The sequence below is a fragment of the Spermophilus citellus genome (assembly GCF_964194105.1).
Source record: "Spermophilus citellus genome assembly, chromosome: 2".
Taxonomy (NCBI): Eukaryota; Metazoa; Chordata; class Mammalia; order Rodentia; family Sciuridae; genus Spermophilus; species Spermophilus citellus.
The window spans coordinates 159,066,097-159,092,434 of NC_138183.1; the positions used below are offsets into that span (position 1 = coordinate 159,066,097).

At 37.0% G+C, this 26,338-nt stretch overlaps 1 protein-coding gene across 1 annotated transcript; it reads left to right on the forward strand.

Annotated features, from left to right (window-relative positions):
- Positions 1-16,972: 16,972 nt before the first annotated feature.
- On the forward strand, positions 16,973-20,675 carry BTG4 (BTG anti-proliferation factor 4; the record flags this gene model as incomplete). Its single annotated transcript, XM_081262966.1, has 4 exons — positions 16,973-17,145; positions 17,891-18,025; positions 18,596-18,794; positions 20,490-20,675. The coding sequence occupies 4 exons, from the start codon at positions 16,973-16,975 to the stop codon at positions 20,673-20,675; spliced, it is 693 nt and encodes a 230-aa protein (XP_081119092.1).
- Between the last annotated feature and the right edge of the window lie 5,663 nt (positions 20,676-26,338).

The window sequence follows — 26,338 nt, forward strand, 5'->3', positions numbered from 1 at the left end:
GGCAACTCAGGACGCTTCTCCAAGCTCCCTCACCCCTCCCTCCGGACCCGGCAAGTTGGTACCAGCCGCCGGCGGAAGCTCTGTTTCTTCCGTAGGTGTTGGGGTCCAGCGCGAGCTCCTGGCCCATTTGAAGCCCAATTCTATGGTGATCACAGGCTTCGGGACCGCCGAGCCTTGGAGTCTAGATGCGAGTCACAACTTTTGGATGTGTCCTGTCAGAGTCAGTGGGGGAGCACTTTAGCCTTTTTTTTTTATTGGTTGTTCACAACATTACAAAGCTCCTGACATATCATATTTCATACATTAGATTGAAGTGGGTTATGAACTCCCAATTTTACTCCAAATGCAGATTGAAGAATCATGTCGGTTACACATCCACAATTTTACATAATGACCTATTAGTAATTGTTGTATTCTGCTACCTTTCCTATATAGCTTCGGGCAGCCTTCCACCCTTCTCCCCCTCCCTACCAAAAGATATCTGAATAAACTTTAAATTATTTGATTCCATCACCCCAATCTCCCCTCCCAGACCAGACTGCAGAGGTTTAGCACCTGCTACTGCAGAAGTTCTGAGACCTGCGTTGGAAAATTCAATAGGATAGCTAGTAGCTAACATTTTAGCTAGAGGCCTGGACTGGACAGATAGGTAAATGATTACTTAAAAGAAGGGATATATCTAATGAGTGGGCCTAGTTCTTTCATGAAAAATAATGATTTTTTTTGTTAATATATCCTTATGAAAGTATCAACAAGTGCGAGTAGCTTTCCCGGGAAATTTTGTTAATCTAGGAACAATTTAACCATTTCAGCAGTAAAAAAATTGTGATTACTATGGCAGGAACTGAGATAGACATCATAAAGCCAACTGAGGAAAGGAAATGGACAAATGATTATTATCCACAATTTATATCTTTAAGGCACTTTATTTTTTCAAAATATTGCTAACAATATAGTCTCATAGGTCAAAGATCGATAGCCACAAGTCAATAACAGATCAACCAGTTAAAGGAAAAAAAAACCATGTAAAATAATTTTGGTTAAGAGCCTGAAGGAATATTAAAAAAGAAATACACATACATAATTACATATATTGTATATTTAGCAACTAAATGCTATTTTTCTTGGTTGAGCAACCGGTAAGTAGGCAATGGATAACATCAGCCATTCCAACAGACCTCTCCTCCAAACACATTGATGATGCACAGGCAGCTCATTTGGATGAATCCCAATCTTTTTACCTGGCCGTGTGGTTAGTGATTGGTACTATTAGCAATCAGCTAACTACACTGCCTAGTAACTAGACTCACAGAAAAATAATTTCAGTCTTAAGTTGGTGCCTCCATTTGTTGTGATAGGCAAATCATTGGTTACATTGGAGTTCACTTAGTTGCTGGCTTGCCGAATACGTTACTAATGGAAAATAGTAATGAACCATAGCGTACAGCTGTAACTGTTACATGGGGGAGGGGTTCTCCAAACAGTTTAAATGTCTTTTCTTAAAGCCTTTAAACTCCGCGCATTTCTTCCTTGCACGAGACCGTACCATCCTGGTTGGACTCCCTAGAGATAGCTAACGATTTAACTATCTGGAGAGCAGCCAGCCCGTTCTGTGGGTTTACTCGCACTTTGGCAACTTGCTCCCGGACAAACGCTGACGCATCACACTTCCAAGCGCTGCTGACTCCTCTCCAGTCTCCGCGGGGCAGCGGGTGATGCTGTGCCTTGTTTTGATGGCAGTGGAATTAGTGATTGTAAGCACCATAGTACAATCAGCTAATTACACTGCCTACAAACCGAGCACCGGGCGCCCGCCGCTGCAGCTCCCGGATGGTCCGCAGTGCCGATGTGGAGTTCCCGAGCCCGCTGGCCGGCCGCGGGGACCGGGTCCCCGCCACCCCCTACTGCACCTGAGCCGACACCTGACAGGGACTGGGCGCGAGGCCCTGAGCCAGGGTCCTCCGCGGACGCCTCCTGGGTTGACCGGCCCGCACCAATGCGGTGGCCCCAGCCGGACTGGCAGCGCCCACCGCGGGTTGTAAGGCTTGCGAGCAGCCCGGCCCAAGGGTCCTGCATCCCCAGAGCCGCGCCCCCGACCCCAGGTGACCCGCGGGAATGCCAGGTTCCCCCTCCCCGCGGTCTCCCGCACCTCCCAGGGCCTTCCTGCTCAGCTTCCCTTCCCCTCGGCTTCTCCGGGCCGGTCTCCCACTTCTCTCACGCCGGGTCTAGCCCGCATCAGAAAACTTCTCTTCAGTTCCCAGCCCAGACCCTAGAGCCGGCTCCTAGCCCCGTGCGCCCCGCAGCGCCGAGCCGCCAAGTGACCGCGGCGGTGGCTGTGGCGGGCCAACCGCCCTTGGAATCCCGCGGGCCGAGGGGGCGGGGCGGGCGCGAGGTGTGGGGAGGAGTGGGGGAGGGGAGGAGGCTGAGAGTTGGGGCTGTGGGCGGCCCCTATGGGGGCCTCGGGGAGATGGAGGAGGTGGAAGCACAAATTCTTGATGAGTTTCCCTTCCTGGTGTAGCTGTAAGGGCAAAGAGCTCCTTGTCCTTTCCCCGTTCCCCCCAAAGTTCCACAAAGCCCACCCAGTTTTCATGCCCATTATGATCTGAGAAAACAGCTTCCCAGGTACCTCAGAGTGTAGGCTTGAGTTTTCCAAACGGAGGTAGGCCTGAGTGTCCCCTGACACGCAGGAGAATTATGTTTGAGGTGGCCATCTGCACCCTTGCTTAACTCTGGGGATTTGGGCTGTATTCTTAGAGGGCCATACAGTGAAGTGAGGGCTCCATTTTCTAGTCAATAGCTACCCAGGCAGCTCCTTAGATGGAAGTGTGGTCCTTTTGGGATCAAAGCCTAAGTTTTGTACTCCTCAAGGTCAGCCTCAGGCAGAACTACTAGCACATACTTGTTTAAATACTTACATATTCAGCATTTGTTTTACCCTCCACCTTAGGCTAGGTGGTGACACAAAGTGATCACACATTATTTGCCATTCAAGACAGTATACAATAAATGACTAAACTGGATAGACGTTACTAATTGAAATAGAAAGGGAGGCACCAAGAGAACTCTAATGAGAATGTTCATGGAGGAGGTCAGATTTGAGTAGGTCCTGGGAGCAAGAGTAAATTTGGGTATTCAGGGTGAAGTCTGCAGAGGCCAGAGAAACTGTCTAGTGACAGTTTTGTTTTCCTGTTCTTGCAGTTTCACATCTAATGGTGTGGATGTGTTTGAGCGTGGGATAGGTCAGGAAAGGGGACAGTTAGAGAGGATTTCTGGGTAGTATCTACTAATAATTTTTTCCTTTAGATGTTTTCCCCCTTTTTTCCTTTAATGAGTGAGTAGGGAGAGGAAAAAAAATATTGTGATTAGACACATGGTAGAACTCGATTGGAAGTAGTCCCACTAGAATGTGGTTGTCATGCACGCAGTATAGAGCAATCATTGTTGACCCTGAAGGCTTAATTCTTAATTATTTTCCACAAAGGAAATTTCTAGCCAGCTGTAGATCGATTCCTAAAACCAGCAAATGGGCTCATAGATGCCACTAGTAACACGAATAGGGACAGGCAATCTAGACTATTAGACACAAATTCCAAACTAAAAGTATTAAAACAAGAACTTCCCAAGGATGAGTTTGAGAAGGTTATAACATTATCTTTGACTATTAAAGATGCCTTTTTTTTTTTGCCAAAAGCATACTTTGTTTTGTGAAGAGTAAGAAATCAAAGTGAAGTAGAAAATGTTAATTGTAAAAATTAACTTATAAAATTAAATTGTAAAAGATCACTTGCAGATGACTTTTGTATTCATTCATCCCATATTTGGGAGATGCAGAATGTTGTAGCACACATTAAACAAATCACTTCATACTTATTTAAAATATACACATAAATGAAAGTAGAAATGAAACAGCCCTCATTCCATTAACAATATGCATACCTAAAACTTTCGTGAGAATAATCATAGAAACAGTTCTGTTTCTTCAAATTATTAGTCGTTTTTACATAATACTATATGTAATGTTTCTTCCTGATTTATTTTTAGTTTAAATTATTAGTTGCATTTTAAGTAATCTTACCTGAGCTGGATTGTCGTCATCCAAGGTGATGGTTGTGTTAGATGCCTTGAAAATTAGAAACTTTTCTTCAAAGATAATCAATAAAGAAAATTTATGTAAAAGTCATCAAGATCCATCGTGTACTAAATTTTTTAAAATGTACTTATTTTGTGTGTAGTATAATTAAAAAAGTGAAATACATCAAAAAATGTGTGTGGCCTAGGTTTGTTTGAAGAAAAGAATGCTTGTTCATAGGGTTGCTGTTGATTTGGCCTGCAGTTACTAAAGAAACTCCAAGGATCTTGTCGCCTTTATGGTTCATGTCTAGGCATGCCTGGAGACCAGGGAGACCCATGATTTAATCTAAGTAAGAATGCTTGTGGTGTTTAAAATGCCCAAACAGAAGATTGCATTTGTTTTAGACAGCACCAGGAAGGCACCTTTCAGGGGAGTTGTTTACTGTTTTAATTTCTATGCTTTTGGTGATCAAGGAGATGGGGAAGGAACTCTAAGGAGTGGAGGTGAAGTTGGTGATTAAGAAGAAACTAAGAAGAATATTGAAAACAAACACCTTCTACGTTAGCTTTGGCAAGTTTATATTGGTTTAATTTACCACTCCTAGATAAAAGACTAGAGTGATAGGAATTGGGAGTTACAAAAGGTGGAGACAGCCTAGCCCTCCCTTCAACAAATGCAAACACACAATCTGAACATTTTACTGTCTTCCAAAGCTTTTGAAGGATGTTGTTAAGGAAGAAAGAAATGAAGAATGAGACTAATTAGAAATTATTGGATTTTAGCAGTTTCCTTTTAAACCTGTGTTTAAATTCATGTTTTTTCTTAGGAAATATAAAACCATGTTTTGGTTTTTATAAAGATTATCAATGTCAAATTACCTTATTAACATTGATGATATACTTAGGAACTGAGTTGAGATTTTGAAACAAGACCAAATTGAAGGCAATTTGGTGCCTTTGAAGAACTGAAAATCAATGAATCTGTTTCATTCAAGCTAAAATAAACTGCCAGCAGTTTTTGTAATTCCATATTTTTTATTCCATTTCCTTATACTCTCAGTTGTAAGAGTATACTAGATTCTTAATTAGCTTCTTATTTATATTTATTGATTAAATGCTTTTGTTTTCAGTATGAGAGTGCTAATTTAGCTTTTAGGTAAGTAAATCAGAAACAATCTAACAGAATGGGCTTCATAATTTAAGTTGCTGGAGCAAACATCTTGTGCATTTACTATCTTTATAGAACATAGTTTCCAGGGATTTATGGTCTAGTTGGAGAGATGTACAATTTGTATATATAGATAATTAAGATGGTTAAATTATTTTAATCATATTAACACAACATATGATATTAATATATAAATTAATATTCACATAATTTGTACTATTAATATAATGTTTATTTATATGCTATAGTTATGTCACATATAAATATATAACATATCAAGATGGTCAGATGAATAAGTGCTTCAGGAATACTGAATACTAGTATAAGCTTTATTATTGCCAGTATTTAGGAAAAAGAATATGCAAACTTGTAAAGGTTGGAACAGAGAGAAGACTTCATGGAAAGGTGGGATTGAACTGAGATTAGAAGGGAAAGTAGACATAGGTGAAGAGGGAAAGTTCTTGGCAGCAGGAGCAGTTTGTGAAGGAAAAACACAAGCAAATTCATGGAGATGGTAATGCATATGGGCAGTGGGGCAGCAATGAATGGGTCTCCATTGGGAAATGAGATAGAGAGGCAGGTGAGTAGATCATAGAGGACTCTATTAGTACAGTGAGTTTCACTTTCTTTCTTCTGACCCAAGAGCCCCTGATGTGTATTGTGTGTTCCTTCCTCATCTGGAGATTAAAAGAGAATTGATTAGAAGAGGGAGAGACAGAGAAGATGGAAAGTCCATTTAGTAAATTATTTTAATAAATCTAGGTATGAAGTGATGTAGGAAATATGGATAAGTGGAAGACACTTTATGAAGGAAAATTTATAGGATTTGGTGACTGGTTTAAAGTGAAGAAAGAACGAGATTAACTTCCAGCTTTTGAGAACAAGTAGAGGGGGTCAAGAGGAGAAAATATAGATATAAATATAAATATAGAGAGGATAACTGTGATGAGTTTCAGTCTAGGCATGTCTGGCATTAGGTACTGGAAGAACATTGTGGTGAAATCAGATATATGAAACTGAAATTCTGGAAAGACACAAGAACTGAAAAGAGAGATTTAGCAGTTTTCTGAAGCTGTGATAGTTAGCCATGAGGATGAAGGTACCAAGGAAGGTTCATTGACTTTCTTCATTGACTCTCCAGCATCTGCTATGGTTCACCTACAATGGACAGAGTAGATGACTGATAATCATGCATTATTCTCAATTGGTGGAAAGAAGAGGGCTCAGGAGCAACTTCAAGAGGGTCCTTCTACTCAGGGGCTGGCAGGAGGAAGTATATTTTGAGAAGAGTTAGACCAAAGAGAGAAGCAAAAGAATAGAGTCTCATAAAAGCCACACTGTTTTAGACAAGGTCAGATATGCATATGAAGTCTAGGGAAATGGCTGCTTGGGTACCATCACATCATGAGGTTTGGTCAATGGAACTAGCCACAGGCAGCAGATGATTAGATTTGCTCTATAAGAATGTTTGTTTACGGCTTGATTCATTGAGTCTGTGAAGGATCAATGATCTCTAGGCTATAAATAGATTAACTTCCCTGGTAACTGTTTGGCCTCTGTCACCTCTCCAAAAAACTCGGGTGGATTTTCCAGCTTCGTAAAAGTAATTTCAGTGCAGCTCGTTAGTAGTCTTACGCAATGGTTTGAAGAAAGTTTTTTCTTCGTAAGAGCTCTAGGGTGTTTTCTTGAACTCTATGAAGCCCAAAGAAGGAATCTAACTATCTTGTGAAATTTATTTATTTATAATAGTGATAATACTTTATGCCCTTCTCTTTAGCATCCCTCCCTATGTCCCCTTATTCTTGTTTTTATTTCTACTATCCTTCTTTGGCACCTATGCTTTCTTTTCTAATGGAACTTCCATATAATATTTTTAAATTACATAACCCATAACTCATTCATTATCATCATTTTCCTTACATTTAGTAGAGTTCATATTGTCCTTTCCCTTCTTAGTTCATCTGTTACCTGTTTATCTACTTCTTGGATAGAAAACTTCCAGGGTGCCTTTAGCTCATGCTCATCCTCTTCTTTAACCACTTTTGAACTTAGTATGTTCACTCTACAATTTTAGCTGCCACTAGTCAAAATATTCTCTTATATTCTAATTGTATTTTGAATGCATCACTTAAATATAAGTATGGAGTGCTGATATATAGATACAAATATTTACTTTATTTGTGAGTGGGGTGTATATAGGTATTTTTCTTACACTCTGAATTATTTGTAGTGAGTTATCTTGGTTTCTAACTTGAAAATTTGTTTGAATAGCTATTCTAACTTCCTTTAAACATAGCTTGAACATAATGGGACTAAATTTATGTGGGGGTTATAGAATCAATTCATTTATTGTATAAAATGGTGCTACTTATTGCTATTTAAAAAAAATACACTTTCCCTGACAGAAGTAGAGTGTTGCCAAAACATCTACAGACCCCTACCCCCACCCTTAGCAATGACATGCATTTGCAAATGGATAAGTCATCCTAGAAATATAACTTGTAGTTTATGGAAGGCATGCTGAAGAAATCAAATAGGCTAAGAATAAGACTGGCTATTAAGTCCAGAAAATATGGTCAATTTAGATTATAGCTCAAATTAATTTGCCTGTTTTAAACTGTTATAACCATACATATTTTCATCTTACAGATGAAGCTGAAGCTTAGCTAAAATCCAAGAAGATAGTAGAACAAGATTTTCACATTTTACTTTTTTTAATTGATTAATCTTAGCCATTAAGTTTTTATTACTCCATTTTAAAAAGAAGAAATGCAGTTATGGAACCTGTTACTTTTACAAGGTAATTTTCATGCTTTGTACCATTTGATTTTGTTACAGGTATAATAAGAAGTTAAAATACATCTTCGACGTTTTCCTTCTTTCTGTTCATCCTCATTTAAAGTGGCTAGAGGCCTCATTTTCCCTGTTTTCTGTGGTGCCTCAGCCAGCTTAATCAATGTCTTCATGTGAACCTCTACAGGCAGAACACAATCCTTTTGTTCTACTACGGTTAACTCATCTGACAGTTTCAAAAAGAAATCTTTGGCCAAGCATGGTAGTGCACACTGTATCAGCTACTCAGGAGGCTGAGGCAGGAGTATGGCAAGTTGGAGGTCAGCTTAGGCAACTTAGCAAAATCCTGTCTCAAAATTTAAAAAAGAGCTGGGGATATAGCTCAGTGAGTGGTAGAATGTCCTGGGTTTACTTCCCAGTACTGGGAAAAAAAAATCCTCGAATGATACTGTTTTAAGCAAAGGAATAAATGTCATATAATGGAAAATTTAGACATTACACAGGAACAGTGAAAGTTTTTTCATTTTTTATTTTTGGTCATTCAAATTTTGATATTGGCTTAGACTGACCCAGGTTGGGTCTTTTGCTAAATTCTAATATCCTTTCAATGGACATTACTACCTGGGTGTTTAATTGCCATCGAAAATTCAGGGTTCTTCAATCTTAAATAATCGTCACTCATTTTATATTGGCTCTTCCACTAAACTCATCAATTATTTCAAACATAAGATTATTCTGTTGGTTACTAATGCTTGAAGTAATTTTTGAGTATGTGTATGTGTGTCCGTCTGCATTTCATTGCTGTAACCAAAATACCTGACACAAACAACTTAAAGAAGGAAAGCTTTTTGGGCTGGGGCTGTAACTCAGTGGCAGAGTACCTCCCTTGAACATATGAGGTACTGGGTTTGATCCTTAGCACCACATAAAAATAAATAAATAAAGATGTTGTGTCCACCTGCAACTAATATATATATATATATATATATATATATATATATATATATATATGTATGTATATACACACACATATTAATATATATATGATTATATATATATATGTTAAAAAAAGAAAAAGGAAAGTTTTGGCTCACAATTTCAGAGCTTTCAATCCATGGCTGGCAAGGCTTCATTACTTTGGGCTTAAGGTGAGGCAGAACAACATGTAAGAAGGGTATGGCCGAGTAAAGCTGTTCACCTCCTGGCAGTCAGGAAGTACAGAGTGAGAGAGGGGCTGGGGAAGATATAGTTCCCAAGGACTCTCTCCCTTCAATTAGGCTCTACCTCCTACAGTTTCCTCCACCTCTCACTAGTCTATTTGCATTATTAATCCATCAAATGGATTCATTCACTGATGAAGTCAGAGCCCTCTTGATAACAATCATTTCTTCAAATTCCCCCTCTGAACATTGCTGCATTGGGGACCAAACTTTCAATGCATGAGCCCCTGGGAAGACATTTCAGATCAAAACCAAACACTATCTCATTTCTCAAACTCTGCATTTTATATATATATATATATATATATATATATATATCTGATTTCCTTCTCTAAATTATAAGCCTCTTGAAAGGAAAAGTTGAGTTTTATTTTTGTTTTTCTCCCCAACACACAGCAGTGTGTACTGTGTAGTAGGTGGTCAATAAACAGTCACTGAATAAATATTAATTAAAACAGAAGGGGTTGTTGTCATTAATGTAGAGGAAGTGATTTAAATCAGGCAATTGAAGTCATCATAAGCCAGTAACTGAAGAAAGTATTGCATTATGTTTAGTTTCTATTTGATTGTTCTTTCCTGAAATCTAAGTACATTGTTATTCTACTGTTCTATTCATGACTTCCAAGGCCTGCTTGGGCCTGTTGCAGAATATAATGTTGAAAGAGGGTTCAAAACCTCATCAACTAATGTGCTTCACTAACTCAAAGTGCAGTGGAACAGTATGTCATCTGGGAGGTGAAGTAATGAAAGAATTTTTAAATACCTGGCCCATTTTAATAATGTGAATACAAACACAACCATTTCAAAAGGAACATTTTGTGTATTTGCTATTATATATTCTGCCTTTAGTTCAGAAGCAGATTTTATTTCAGTAATGTGCAGGGAGTTGTCTTGATTTTTAGTTAAGTCACTTTTAACAAAAATTTCAAGTATTTTGCAAAATTTACCCTAGTAAATGGCTAGAAAAGTTGAGAATACATGATATAAATTTGTCATAATAATCTCTGCTAAGTTTAAGGCATTATTAAGTAATCAAATGTGTAAAATAAATTAAAAATCCTTTATAGCTGGAAGATATCTGTCTTAATGATTTTTTAACCTTTGCTGCACATTATAAGCTATTGGACAGCTCTTTAAAACACTTGAAGTCCCAGTTGCACTCCATACCATTCAATCCAAATGTCAAGGAATAAGAAGCAGGTTTCAGAATTTTTAAAAGATCTTCGGGTGATTCCAAAGTGTAGTAGTTTGTCATTCCCTGACATTGAGTAGGGAAATGAGAAGTATATCATGAACAGCTGGAATTAATAAGATACTGGGGGTAGAGGTGGGGCAGAAGATCATTAAGGTCCCAGGCTTACTTTCATTTTCATATGTTGTGTGTACATAGCAGACATTTAAATACTTACTGAATGAACTGAACTAAATTTTATTAAATCTTAAATTGTCATTCTTAGGTATTAAGGTGCTCAGCTAGCCATCTCAATAGTCCTTTTACTTACAATTTGTAACTCTTAAGTATCAAAGATATGACAATTGCCAGGGCAGGTTCTAACATCCATATTCTGTTTTCAGTCCACACTGTTGGAAGTTTTAGCAATCATACTACTCGGTATGCTAGGAGCTATTATGGATCCATATTCTACCACTACTGGTCATGAGGTGTTTATTTCAGTCAGCAAGTGAGTAATCTAGCTCTAGAACCTGATTTTAGAGTATGCTCTCTTAAAACACTCTTGGTACCAATTGTCTTAGGCTGGGTTCCATAAAACAGACTTGGAGATGCGAGTTGCATGTGGAAGGTATATTCCTTGGGAGAGTGAGGAAGTGGGAAGATAGGACTGGGCAGAATGAGAGGCCATCACTGACTAAGTTGTATTGGAAGCCTTGGCCTATCTTGTGGGAAGCTGTCAAGATGGGATAGCCCTTCAGAGATATTGCAAATTAAGCCAAGGGAAGGTTTTTATATCCCAAAGTGGCCTGCCAATGACTGTAGATGTCTTGAAGGTAGGGATAACTTTAGGTGAGGCAGTTCCTGAGGCCAGCAGTTCCTGAATGCAACTATGAACTGTCAGCACTTGATCTTTCTAATAGTTGGGGGGATGATTGCATTGTTCCTGAAGGAGGACCATGACACCAGCTATGGTGTTCATATTGACTTACTTTGGCTATTGGGAGCTCTTCAAGTTGGCTGTTGTGTCTTTTGACATGACCCATTTTTTAAAATTTTTTATTTTATTTTATTTTATTTTTTTTTATTGTTCGTCGTTCAAAACATTACATAGTTCTTAATATATCATATTGCACAGTTTGATTCAAGTGGGTTATGAACTCCCATTTTTACCCCGTATACAGATTGCTGTATCACATCAGTTACACTTCCATTGATTTACATATTGCCATTCCCATTTTTTTTATAGCTACCAAAAAGACATTCCAGATTCCTCTCATATATCACCTGAACTAGAATTAGATTTGGGCATTTCTCAAAAAAAAAAATTTTTTTTTTAAAGTGGGGAATGTTATGTAGAGACCACAAAATGAAGTTTGCTTATTGCTCAATTCTAGGTCTGTTCAGTGGACAGACTAAAATAACTATTTTTTGAAAGCAAAATCACAAGTTCAAACTAATATTGCCATTTCAAATTTAACACTAGAGGGTTTTACTTAATTTCTTTGATTTTGTACTATTATCTCTTTTTCTTATATAATAATCTTATTTCATTAAGAACATTAAATATTTGATTTACTCTATCCTACTTGTTTCTATATATTCATATGATCACTTTAATAGTACTACTAATATTAGTATCAATAATTACTCTACTAAAAGACTTAAAAAATAAATCCTTGAAGCTCTGTCTTTAGAATATATTCCAATGTATCCTAGAGTAACTTGAAAAAAATTTTTTTTTTGTGTGTGTGGGGGTTGTCAACAGATATGTTTTTCATCTTGTTAGGTTATAAGCATAGTAGATCCTAAAGATCAGCACATTTGATTTTCCATTTACTTTGAATTTCTAAGTAAACTTTATTTTACCACTGTTTTTCATGTTATATATTGCAGTAGACATCTTATTCTGCCCTTTTTTTCTGAAGAGCTCAAAGAAAAATTGAGACAGGTAGATTTAGATAAAACAAAGATATAGTAAAATTAATTAATTTGTCCATGACCATAGGAGAAGGGAAGATGTAACTATAACTTAGGCTTTTTAACTTCATTTTATTGAAACTAGTTTATAAACAGATAAGTTTCAGGGTTCAGACCACAAATATTACCTGAGTCTGAAATTTATGAACTCCATGAGTGCTATCTTTATGTATGTCATTGTGGTTTATACTATACTAGTACAAGAATTTTGAATTATACTAATTTTATGAAACCAAAGAAGCTCAAATTTTTACTCTTGGATGTTAGGATCTGAAGCTTATTGATAAATTTTAGATTCATATATTATTATTATAAATATCAGGTTCATATACTATAAATTTTGACCTGTTTGTGGTTAGGAACTACATATGTTTTTCAAGTTTACTATTTTTAAAAACATTTAATTTGTTTTAGTAACTTTTTAAAAATAAGGCATGGTTGAATTTGGTATTACTTGGAATAACAGTTCCCAAAGAACAAGGCATGTCAGGTTAAAGTGCCTTTTCCTTTTATGATAAGGTTACTCTCCTGATAGATTAAAAGAATACTGCATGAAATCAAAACCACCCTAAGATACCATCTCACTCCAGTAAGATTGGCAGCCATTAAGAAGTCCAACAACAACAAGTGCTGGCGAGGATGCGGGGAAATGGGTACACTTGTTCATTGTTGGTGGGACTGCAAAATGGTGCAGCCAATTTGGAAAGCAGTATGGAGATTTCTTGGAAAGCTGGGAATGGAACCACCATTTGACCCAGCTATTCCCCTTCTCGGTCTATTCCCTAAAGACCTAACAAGAGCATGCTACAGGGACACTGCTATATCGATGTTCATAGCAGCACAATTCACGATAGCAAGATTGTGGAACCAACCTAGAAGCCCTTCAATAGATGAATGGATTAAAAAATGTGGCATTTATACACAATGGAGTATTACTCTGCAATAAGAAATGACAAAATCATAGAATTTGGAGGGAAATGGATGGCATTAGAGCAGATTATGCTAAGTGAAGCTAGCCAATCCTTAAAAAACAAATGTCAAATGTCTTCTTTGATATAAGGGGAGTAACCAAGGACAGGGTAGAGAAGAGCTGGAGAAGAAGATTAACATTAAACAGGGATGAGAGGTGGGAGGGAAAGTGAGAGTTAAGGGAAATTGCATGGAATTGGAAGGTGAGCCTCAGGGTTATACACAATTACATATAAGAGGAAAGGAGGAGTAGGAGAAAAATTATATAAGTGGAAGAAACGATTTATAGTAGAGGGGATGGAGAGAGAGAAGGGGAGGGGAGGGGAGGGGAGGGGGGACAGTGGAGAATGGGATAGACAGCAGAATACATCAGTCACTAGAAAGGCAATTTGTAAATCAATGGAAATGTAACTGATGTGACACAGCAATCTGTATATGGGGTAAAAATGGGAGTTCATAACCCACTTGAATCAATCTGTGAAATATGGTATATTAAGAACTATGTAATGTTTTGAACAACCAACAATAAAATAATTAAAAAAAAAAAAAAAGAACACTGCATGCAGATTTCCAATTGACTACTTTTCCATTGAGTGGAAAGAACACCAATCTAAAGTGCGATTTCCTAGAATTTTGTCAAAACGCTTGATCTTTAATCCTATTCAACTTCCTTATTCATTGCTTGTTGGAGGTCTCAAGTCATCTTTTTATCAAATGTACAGATGACAGGAAGCCAGAAAGATAATTTACTGGATGATGAAATCAGGGTCACAAATAATCTGGACTCACTGTAGCAAGAATTTAAATTTAACACAATGGGCTGGAATGTATCTCAGTGGCAGTGTACTCTGGCCCTGGGTTTGATCCCCAGTGCCATAACAATAGATAAATAAGCACAAAGAATTATGATAGGTATAATTGTATATGTAGTTGTTTTATACTCCATTTATACCACATAGCATTAAAAGTATCCTAATAAAATAAGTCTAAAATCCTTTACTTGTGTGTGTTAATAAGAAGGGCTACCACATCTTGAGCACTTGCTTTATACCAGGCACTCTGTTAAGTGCTTTATGTAAATTTTATAATTTAATCTTGACAAGAATCCTGTAAAACAATAGTAGTAGTGGTACTAGCAATATTTTTTTAAAGAGATGTGATCAACTTAACTTTTTTCTTAGTGCATTATATGTATACATAATAGTGGAATTCATTGTTACATATTTGTACATGCACATAATATAGCATTATAATTTGGCCAATTTCATTCCACAGAAGGAACAGTAATAATATTTAACATTTACAGAGTACTTACTGAGTACCCAGTACTCTTCTAGACATTTCACATGATTCTTATAACAATCCTATAAAGTAAGTACTGTTATAGCCTTTATATACATGAAGAAATTGAGAGCCAGAGAGGTTAAATAACTTGCTAAGGTAACACATTAAATGGAGCCAGGATCCAAAGTCAGCAGTGTAGTTCCAAATTCTTCCTAGGCACATTTCTTCTCCATTTTTCCAGATGTAGATCTTGTAGATTGGAGAGGTTGAGAAACTTACTTTAAGTTTCTAGTAAGCTGGAGGACTAGGATTTGATCCACAATGTTGATTTTATAACTACCCTGCTGTATTCTCTCTTTTCCTGCAGTTTTAAGACCAGATGCTTTAATTATTGATTGTAATCTTGATAACAAGCTTATGAGGTTGCTGTGGTACCTCCTGTTCGCAGACAGGAAACTGAAAGTTACAGATTCAGCAAGATGCCCCCAAATCACACAGCTAGTGAATTGTAAAGTTGCAGTTCGCATCCAGGTCTGTCTGACTCCAAAGGCCATGTTCTTAAATGTCATACTGAGCAGGAAGGGAAAGATGTGACAAAATGACAGCATGAGAAATACGACTTGCAAGTTCAGTGGGAGGTCGTGGGTGAGGCCACTGCCAACAAGGGGAACTCCACCTGAGGCTGCCTCCTAGAAGACCGCATTCAGAGCAAGCGAGGCCACAGTCCCACACTAGTCTTTACCGGTAGAACACATCTGGAGCTTTGTACACAAGTCTGGGACCCACACTTTAAAAAGAGCATTACTGACACACCTGAAGCTCCTCTGGATGTGAGTCCTCAGCACAGTGAGTGGTGTAATATGTCTACAGAAGAACAATTAACAAGATGGAAATTTAGTGTCTAAATATAACATAAAAGAGAAGACCCAGGGGGTTGAGTAGCTAATTTTTGAAACATCATTTTGTGATGGAGAATTAGGTACAGTCTTTCTAGTGTCAGAGGGAAAAACTAGGCTGCACATGTAGAAAATCAAAGAGGTGAATTTGGTTCCACATAGGAAGGAAGGCTTTTGTGAGACAGTGAATTAATTTTCTCTAGTAAAGAAACTGAATGATCATTAATTGTGGGTGATAAATATCTACGATATTAGGTGTGATGATTCTTAAATTTTAGTGGGTATAAGTATCATCTGGGAGAACTTGCCAACTACTGATTAGCATGCCTTACCTTTAGAAGATTGCTTCAGCAGATCTGGGTTAAGGTACAAGAGCTTGCATTTTTAGCATTCAATCCAGAAAGTACAATCAGGTGGTCACTGACTTTCCCTTTGAAAACTAGTGAAACTAAACTCAGATCTCTTCCACTTATTCTATAAATAAACATTTTAATTAAAAAGTGTGTAGTCAGTATAACAACTATTCAAAGAAAGTTTAAGTTTTGTTAAAGATCCAAGATGAAATTTACTATGTTGATAGAATTAGAGATGAAATTACTGAACTGTAGGATATTAGGATATGGAAGAAGAAGGTGTCATTCTTGCTCATTGTCATATGTTAGTAGCAAGATAAATAGAAGATAGAAATCCTGCTTGAAAATTTTTAAACACCTTAATTGAAGAACCCACTCTTTATCTGCCAAAGAGCAATCTACTGGAGTCCTGAAAAAAAGCTATGTGCTTATCCTAAGGTACAGCACCTGTGTAAGGACACTCACCAATTAGCCTTTAAGGCCCAGGCTTATATAAGCTGTAGCCCATCACTCACAAAACAGGTGTGAGTGAGATCTGGCAGCAAAAAGTATATAGCATAGTTGGTCTTTAAACTCTGGTCTAATTTTGTGGGGACTAAAGATATTTTTCTGGTAAGTATATGATTGATAATCTTAAAGTGTGCAACTTTGTAAGCCATGGTTTTAGCCTACTATCTGCTAAAATGTTTTGCCCTTTGTAAATGTGTTTTTAAAAAGTGGTGCTGGGTGTAAGTTACTGTCCCATATTAGGGTCTTTTTTTATTTAAGTTGCAAAATGACATTTTGTAAGTATTTTAAGCTCTTAAAGTTCTTTCCTTTGAAAACTTTAAAAATGAGCAAGTTGAGGAGTTGGTATTCGTGGTTATTTTGTTGATTGATAGTGTTGATGTGCTTATTTAGTTCACTAAGGATTTCTTTCTAGCAAATGATTTCTGTTTTACTATATTTAAACTATATAATATTCCCAAATGGCAATTATATATCAATAATTAAGTCCTCATTTCTATGTAATTTCTTCTTGCTTCCTTTTAGTGGTTTCAGGTCTCCTCATAGATTGTTTTTGAATCATGAGAGATGAAATTGCAGTAGCAGTTTTCTTTGTCACAAGATTGGTGAAGGAACATGAAAAACTGAGTAAACAGCAAATAGAAAAATTTGCAGAAAAGCTGATGATAATCTTGTTTGAAACATACAGAGGTCACTGGCACCCTGGTTGCCCTTCTAAAGGGCAAGCCTTCAGGTGAGAGAACTCGTATGTGGCATGGCAAAGGCAAGTAATGGGCAACATAGACCATCTCTAGGAAAAAGCAGGAATTTTGTTGTTTGTCTAACACATTCAAAAGTGTTATGGGGGTGCTGGGTTTGTGGCTCAGTGGTGGAGCACTTGCCTAGCATGTGTGAGGCACTGGGTTTGATTCTCAGCACCACATATAAATAAATAAAATAAAAGTCCATTGACAACTAAAAAATAAGTGTTATGGGCTCAAATTCATTTGATTGAATGTGGGTTTGAAAGCCATAGGAACATGACAGTGTAATTGAAAACTACAGACCTACATGTGTGGTGGATTGGACAATTTGTTTTTTTTTTTTTTTTTGTTTGTTTGTTTCAATTTTGTTTTTGAGACCAGGTCTCACTGTGTTTCCCCAGGCTGGTGTGGAACTCCTAGGCTCAAGCTATCCTTCCACCTCAACCTCCTGAGTAGCTGGGACCAAGGGTGCATGATGCCTGGTTTTTAACTTGTTTTTCTCATGAAAGATATATAGCAAATGTTTGACCTAATCACATGATTTAGCGATACAACACACATTCTGAATCATTGCATCAAAAGTTGATGTTTTACTCCTACTTGTAAGAATGGCGGGTGGAGGGGGGTGGGGTGAGTGGAGCTGTGTGTGCTGGAGGATGCCCACAACATAATTTTGCTGCTGAAGTACCTGTCATCGTGTCCTCACTTCCTTTCCCTTTCCTTTTGACCCCTAAGGTGTATCAGGATAAACAATCAGAATAAAGACCCCATTTTAGAAAGGGCTTGTGCTGAGAGTAATGTGAATTTTTCTCACCTGGGACTTCCAAAGGAGCTGACCCTATGGGTAGATCCCTTTGAAGTGTGCTGTAGGTGAGTAATCTGAGTTTGTGTGCTGTGACTACTGGAAGCCTTAGGTTATTTGGTCAGCTCTGTACGCCCTTGTGAAAGACAGTGCTCCAGAGCCTCAGCCAGGACATTGTTTGGCTATGATTTTAGATGCAAACTTCTGATAGACAGCACAGATTTTCACTAGGAGTGGACGGAGAAGGTTGGCCAGAAATTTTGCAAAATACTTGCAATGTGACGTCAATGGCTGCACCCTATTGCAAACTATAGATTTAACTTCTAAGTATTATATACAATATCGGGAAGAAAGGGGAATTATCTACCACTGGAGGCAATTTAGTCCATTAGTTGAACTAAAAGAAATTGGTCTTAGTCTTTTCCTAAGCAATTAACCAAAATAGCTCTTACGGGATGTCCTCACTAATTACAACAGTGTGGTAGCTGAAGGTCATAATGTCCTTTGATTTGTATTTTTAGACCCATCCCTTTTTAAAATAACCCTTTTTAAATGTTAACATGTTGTCTTCAAACAGGATTAGAGAGAAAATTTGTGGGAAGTTGAATCCTTAATGAATAATTTATTTTCCTATTTAGGTATGGTGAGAAAAACCATCCATTTATAATTGCTTCTTTTAAGGGCAGATGGGAGGAATGGGAACTGTCCCAACAAATCAGTTATGCTGTTAATAAAGCCACATTAGACTACTCCTCTGGCACTTCTTCTGATGAAGAAAGTTGTAGCAAAGAACCCCGGATCATTCCTAAAGTCAGCAATCCGAAGAGTATCTATCAGGTCAAGTTCTTCTGTGTACTTTTTTCTATTCTATTTCTAGAGAGGCTGTGTTCACTTTCAAAAATAAACAAAATGTGGAAAGAATGAAACTATACAGTTAAAAACAAAACAAAACAAAACCCTACAATGTTAATAATATGGCAACATTTTTCTGGTCCCACGCCTCTATGTATTACCTCTACTTGATTGAATTCTTAGGATCTGTGATCTTGTCCTCCTGTCTCTTCATATATTATTTAAAGACACACAGGTTTCCTTCCACTTAAATTCCCTCAGTAAATATTAAGGACTTTTTTTTTGGAGGGATCAATAAAAAATAATCTCATTTATAGAAAGTTTGGAATATTCAGTAAAGAGTAAATTCTTGCCACTAGGGAAGGAAAGGATGGGAATTAGAAGCAGTTTCAAATAATTTTTTTCTCTAAACCACAACTCATGGAAAGATATACATATTCATATAAGAAATAAGTTTCATGAAACAATACTTATCCTTTCTAGCAGCTCTGCCCCATATGTGAACTTAAAGCACCTAATTTAATTTCATGACCCAGTTTGAAAAAGACTCATCTAGACTTTCTAACACTTTGTATTTTATGTTTGTGTCTTAATTATGTTTCAAAATATTAAATGGCTTTAATACTTTAACATTCAGTTATTCCTTGTAATTTGCTATTATCAGCAAACATTCTAGATTATTTCCACACTGCTGCTTTATAAAACTGCTAACTTGTATGGTGATGTCTGAATTTTATTTCATGAGATTTGATTCCCAAATATCAAATTATGAGGTCATTGGGTGTAGACGTTTTACAGGTTTGTAAAATGCACAAAAGCCCTTCTAGAAAGTTGTACTTCTGTAGTCTCGCTAGCTCCATGTGAAAGCATCTGCTTTACCAATTTTTCCCCCTAAAATTTCCTATTCTCACTTAAAAGATACTTTGATTAAAAAATGGTATCTATAATAGTACTTGTGAAGTTAAATATTCAGAAAATCTCCATAAACCCAAATGTTTCAGGTACTTACTGTCTTCTGAATTTTCCCCTCGCCTAATGTAGCATTATAGACCCTTTATGGCCAGTCAGAAGTATTTTATGTTATTAGCAAATATTTTTCCCCTAGTCTTCTAAACTTTATATGTATAGTTTACATATAGTTCTCTATAACAATTTAAAGCTAAATTATAAAATATTTACCCTTGATTTTATTTTTAGGCTTAGAAAGTTTCTTCCATCTAAGGATCAGATCTGTAGTCAGTCGATTCTTTTCTTTTATAGATATTTTCAAAGTATGTTCTGAAAAATATTCATGTAAGTCATCTGAAATATTTACAAGGGGTCCTCCTGGGTCTTGGCCCCAGAGATCATGATCAGGCAGTTTTGGGTCGGAATGGCAGGGGTCAAGATGGAATGGGGTGAGGGAGAATCCAAGAATATTGAAGATTTGAATAATGTGTTTAATCCAGCTGAAAAAAAAATTAAAGAATTAGTTTTCATAAAAAGTATAAGGTGATACTTAAATTTAAGGTACGTGAAATGCTGCCAAATTTTCTATAGATGATTATCTAATTTTATTTCCATTCATTTGTAATCTTTTTGCTTTTGAGATATTTCACTTCTGAGTTGTGGGTTCATGTTTAGTCCTCAGAGCTACCTATATTAGTTTAGCAATCTTTGTATTTTCTTTCTTTTTTCCAGGTCGAAAACTTAAGACAGCCCTTTCAATCTTGGTTCCACATCCCCCGCAAAAAGAATGTGATGGATGGGCGCATAGGCCTCCCAGGGAATGTTCATCATGTCTTGCATAAGAATTTTAAGTGTTATAGGCAGCCTGCTGCTGTGCACCGGGTGGACAGGTACCACTGGATCAACACAAAACATTAACATGGTGGCCAGACTTGTGTTGGGAGAGAGATCAGAGGAGAGGCTTCATTTTCTCTAAAAAGAAAGCAAGTTGAAGGGTGAGAGGCTCATGCAATAGAAAAAAAAAAACAACAACCACATTAGGGACTGGATTGTGTGATGGTGAATTCTCACACACAGATCCAAACTCTGTTCTTAGCTGTGCTTTTTAAAAAAATACATTGGACTTTATTAAAATTAAATACTTCTGTTTTGCACAAGGCAATGAAAAAACAAGCCATGGACTAAGAGAAAATATTTGCAAATCACATTTTGACCAAGATTTATATCCAGGAAAAAATTTTAAAAATTTTCAAGATTTAATAAGAAAATAACCAAATAACAAAATGGCCCCAAATTCTGAACCCTTCACCTAAGAGATATAAAAATGGTAATAAAGGAGATGAAAATTAGGCAGATAAAAATTAAAACTACACTGAGAATTGTAACATGTACCATACTGTTTCAGGATATTGATATGTGTGTATATAAGGGCAGGAAGTGTATGGAAAATTTCTGTATTTTCTCTTAGTTATACTTTTAATTCTTAGTTTTATATGAAGTTTTATGTAAAACCAGTAAATATATTCAATATGGTGTGAAATGAAGCTATTGACCTGGATAAGAGTCAACGAATTATGACAATTGACAGTTTAAATAAATGTACTGTTTTTAATACCTTCCTAAAATTTGCTTTGTTGTGAGGAAGTTTTAAAAGTTTGTGTTTCTTCCCTAGCCGTTTTAAAAATTCCATTTTTAGTCTTTGATTTTAGGGAGAGTAATCCTGATAATACAGTATTCTGTCTTCAAGTTTATTGCCTGTAGTATTAGTTTTACTTCATAAGCCCAGTAACAGCTTGTTTGAAAATTATTCTTTAAGTTGCAACATTTCCGTGTGTGTGTGTGTGTGTGTGTGTGTGGTGTGTGTGTGTGTGGTGTGTGTGTGTGTGTGTGTGTGTGTGTGTGTAAGTAAGAATTTGGCTCATTTCTAAGACTTGTTTGAGACTTAATCATGACTTATTCTAAAGTGATACATGCTTAATATAAAGAAATCAACCTAAGCAGGAAAACATACCATTGTGAGAATAAAAATCTACCATTGAACTAGAAATTATCATTCTTAAGTATTTGTGACCATCTTTCCAGTTTTCCTCTGTATATATATACAGATGTAAGAATAGATACAAATATTTCAATAGGAGAATGATACTAGAGGAGCTAATGTTTCTTGGTTTTATCATTCTATGAAGTAGGAAAGTGTATTAGAGACTGAATGACACTCTTAGCACAGAGAAATAATGGTAAAAATCTGAAGCTGTTTGTTCTTCTCATACAATGTGGATGGTGAAATGAAGGGTTAACTATAGAAGAGTTACTATATATAAATCATAGTATGTACTTGGTTATGACAGAGAAGGGATTATTTTTCAGTACTGGGGAATGAACCCAGGACTGCACACATGCTAGGCAAAGGCTCTGCTATTAAGCTTTGTCCCTAGTCTAGAATGAATGACACTTCTTTCCTGTAATTTTTTATTCTAAGTAGTTTTACGTGACAGTAGAATGCATTTTGACACATTCATAAATGGAGTGTAACTTTTCATTCTTCTGGTTGTACATGATGTAGTTACACAAGTCGTGTAATCATATATGCACATAGGGTAATAATGTCTGATTCATTCTACCCTCCTTCCTACCCCCATACCCCTCTCCTTTCTCTTCACTTTCCTCTGTCTTATCAAAGTACCTTTATTCTTCTTTAGCCCCTCACCCCCATTGTGAATTAGCATCCACATATCAGAAAATATTTGGCATTTGTTTTTTTGGGATTGGCTAATTTCATTTAGCATTATCTTCTCCAATGCCATCCGTCCAAAATGCCACGATTTTATTCTCTTTTATTGCTGAGTAATATTCCATTGTGTATATATACACCACATTTTCTTTACCCATTCATCTGTTGAAGGGCACCTAGGCTGGTTCCATAGTTTAGCTATTGTGAATTGAGCTTCTATAAACATTGATGTGGCAGTGTCACTGTAGTATGCTGATTTTAAGTCCTTTGGGTACAAACCAAGGAGTGGGATAGCTGGGTCAAATGGTGGTTCCATTCCAAGTTTTCTGAGGAATCTCTATACAGCTTCAAATAATGGTTGCATCAATTTGTAGGCCTACCAGCAATGTATGAGTGTACCTTTCCCCCCACATTCTTGCCAGTATTTATTGTTGCTTATATTCTTGATAATTGCCATTCTGACTGGTGTGAGATGAAAGCTCAGTGTAGTTTTGGTTTGCAGAATGAATGATACTTTTTGAGAATTTTTATACAGAATGTTTTATTTAACAAAGTGTCTCCTGACATTTGTAAGATTGGTTTTTAAAGACTTATTGAGTTAAGAGGACAAGTATGGGGCCAAGTAATATAATTCCTGTACCCTGTGCCTGTGATGGACATTGCTAATGAATTATAATATCTTTCTTTGGACATGGAGATTGCTGCAAAATTCTTATAGTACAGTACTAGAAATGGCCAATATAACTGTCAAAGATGGTACTCAAGAAGGAGTACATTCTATCACTGCTCTAGGATTTTTGCTCAAAGGGAGCTGCCCATGAACTTTGGACCCCCTGTGTAATTTCTTCAGACTCCCAGGAGGCTTTGAAGCAAATATATAGGGGGAAAACATAATATATAGATATTTCTGCTGCGGTTAAAAGCAGTCAATATACATGAAAAGTCCACAAATGAATAAATGCTACACCTATTAGTGTATCAGTATAATAACCAAACTAGATCTTCCCAGTGTATTTTGAAATTTTCAGTAATCAATGGGTTTCACTTTAAAATTTTTGAGATAATTGGAGATTATATGCAGTCATAGGAAATAATGTAGAGATCCTATGTACTCCTTTACCCTGTTTCCCCCAGTGATAATAGTTTGTGAAACTATAGCACAGTATGACAACAGATACTAACACTGATTCAGTCAAGATGTGGGATATTTTCTTCACCAGAGGATCCCGCTTGTTGCTCTTTTATAGTTACACTCACTTCCTTTCCACTCTTTATCCCTTTCTTAACCCACTGGCAACCACTGATCTTTCCTCCATTTGGAGATTTTTTGTAATCTTAAGAGTGTTGTCAGTGGGATCACACTGTAGGTAACTTGGAACAAGGGACAGAAGGGAGATTCTATTCATTGCAAGGAAATCCTCACATATCAGTGAGCCACAAATGCTTAGTACCCAGGAAACTTCAACTGATCACCCTTAGCCAGTCCAATTTCCGTCAGGAACTGGCATATGTTTTTGTTCTGGCCACCCTTCCCTTATCCATACTCTGGGATGCTCAAGCAAAATACCATTGCAGGCAAATTTCTTAAACACCTTCACGAGTTTTTAATCACTAATCATAAGCAATCCCTTGGACAGTAGTATGGGTCATCTTGTTTCTCTGTGGAATTTTTTAAAAAATATTTTAATTATACATGGACACAATATCTTTATTTTTATGTGGTGCTGAGAATCAAACCCAGTGCCTCACATGTATGAGGCAAGTGCTCTGCCACCGAGTCACAACCCCAGCCCTCTGTTGAGTTCTTATATGGCTATGATCCTCAGTGCCAGAAGGAAGCAGTTCATCATTCTCACTTGTATCCTCAAAGGGGTCAAAAGAGTGGAGGTTCTGGATAGTGGACATAAGGATAAGATTTCTTTTCCTTGGTGCAAACAGCCTGCAGAAAGGTGGCTGTGGGAGCCGGCTGTGAGGTAGGAGACCAAGGGTTTTGGAGGGGGAGGCTGCTGAGTCCTTGGGGGCAGCTCAAGTGATTGTGTCTTTAAATTGGGGCATTTGATCCATTTACTATCAAAGTCATTACTGATAAGTAAAAGAATACTTCTGCTGTTCTGTTTTAATTCTTCTGGTTGTTTTACAGATCCTTTGTTTACTTCCTCTCCTTTTGTTCATCTCTTGAGGGGATAGTTTTCTGTGTTGATAATATTCCATTCTCTCTCTCTTGGGTATCTGCTCTACTGTTGGATTTTATAGTTCCCTGTGTTTTCATGATGGTAGGTGCCACCCTTTATCTTTTAATTTAGGACTCTCAAACATTTCTTGTGGACCCTCTGGAGGCTATGCATTTGCACTAGTTTTGGATTTTGCTTGCCACTGACCTTTATTTATTTCTGAAAGATAGCTTTGTTAGGTGTACTTGGCTGGCATTCCTCCCGCCCCCTGCCCCAGGACTTTGAATGGCCCATTCCATTCTCTCCTAGCCTCTTTGCTTTCTGCCAAGAAGTTTAATGGGGACTACCTTACAAATGGCTTGACAATTTTCTCTTCAGCATTTTCTCTTGTACTATTGACAGTTTGATTATAATATGCTCAGAGTGAATCTTTTTTGATTGAATCTATTAGGGGTCCTTTAGGCTTCCTGGACCTGGGTGTTTTCCCCTAGATTTGGAAAGTTTTCAGTGATTTTTCTCATAGGTTTTTTTTTTTATACCTTTTCCTTTCTCTTCTGGAACACCCATAATGTAAATGTTGTCTTGTTTAATGGTGTCTCATAAGCCTTGAAGACTTTCTTCATAAAAATTAAAAACAATCATCTGATGGGGTTATTTCAAAAGACTTCTCTTTAAGCTCAGTTTTTTTTTTCTGCCTGATTGATTGTGCTAGTGAGGCTCTTGACTATGTTTTAAATTTCATTTATTGAATTTAACTCTGGATTCTCTGTTATGAACTCTATTTCTTTGTAGAATGTCTTGTTCATATCATGAATTGCCTTCCTAATTCTGTTAAATTGTATTCTCTTGTATATCATTGTTTCCTTAAAATGATGTTTTTGAATTATTTGCTAGGCATTAGTTGATTTCTTTTTTTTTATTCTAGTTAGTTATACATGACAGTAGAATGAATTTTGACACATCATGCATAAGTGAAGTATAACTTCTCATTCTTCTGATTGTACATGATGTAGAATCACACCTGTCTTGTAATCATATATGTACATAGGATAATGATGTCCAATTCATTCTATTATCCTTCCTAGTACCTCTATTCTATTCCGTAGCCTTCCCTGCTTATTGTGAATTAGCACCCACATGTCAGAGAAAGCATTTGACTTTTGGTTCTTTGGGATTGGCTTATTTCACTTAGCATAATATTCTCCAGCCCCATCCATTTACCTGCAAATGCTATAATTTCATTCTTCTTTAAGGCTGAGTAATATTCCATTGTGTGTATATACAACATTTTCTTATCAATTCATCTGTCGAAAGGCACCTAGGTTGGTTCTATAGCTTAGCTATTGTGAATTAGGCTGCTTTAAACACTGATGTGGCTGTGTCACTGTAGTATACTGATTTTAAGTCCTTTGGGTATAAACCAAGGAGTGGGATAGCTGGGTCAAATGGTGGTTCCATTCTAAGTTTTCTGAGGAATCTCTATACTGCTTTCGATAATGGTTGCACCAATTTGCATTCTCACCAACAATGTATGAGTGTTAGTTGATTTTCTTTGTGCCTTATTACTAGAGAGTTGTTGTGTTCCTTTGGAGCTGTCACATTACATTTTATTTTTTTATCTTCCCTTCCTCCCTCCCTCCCTTTCTTCCTTCCTTTCTTGAAATTGAACCCAGGGGTGC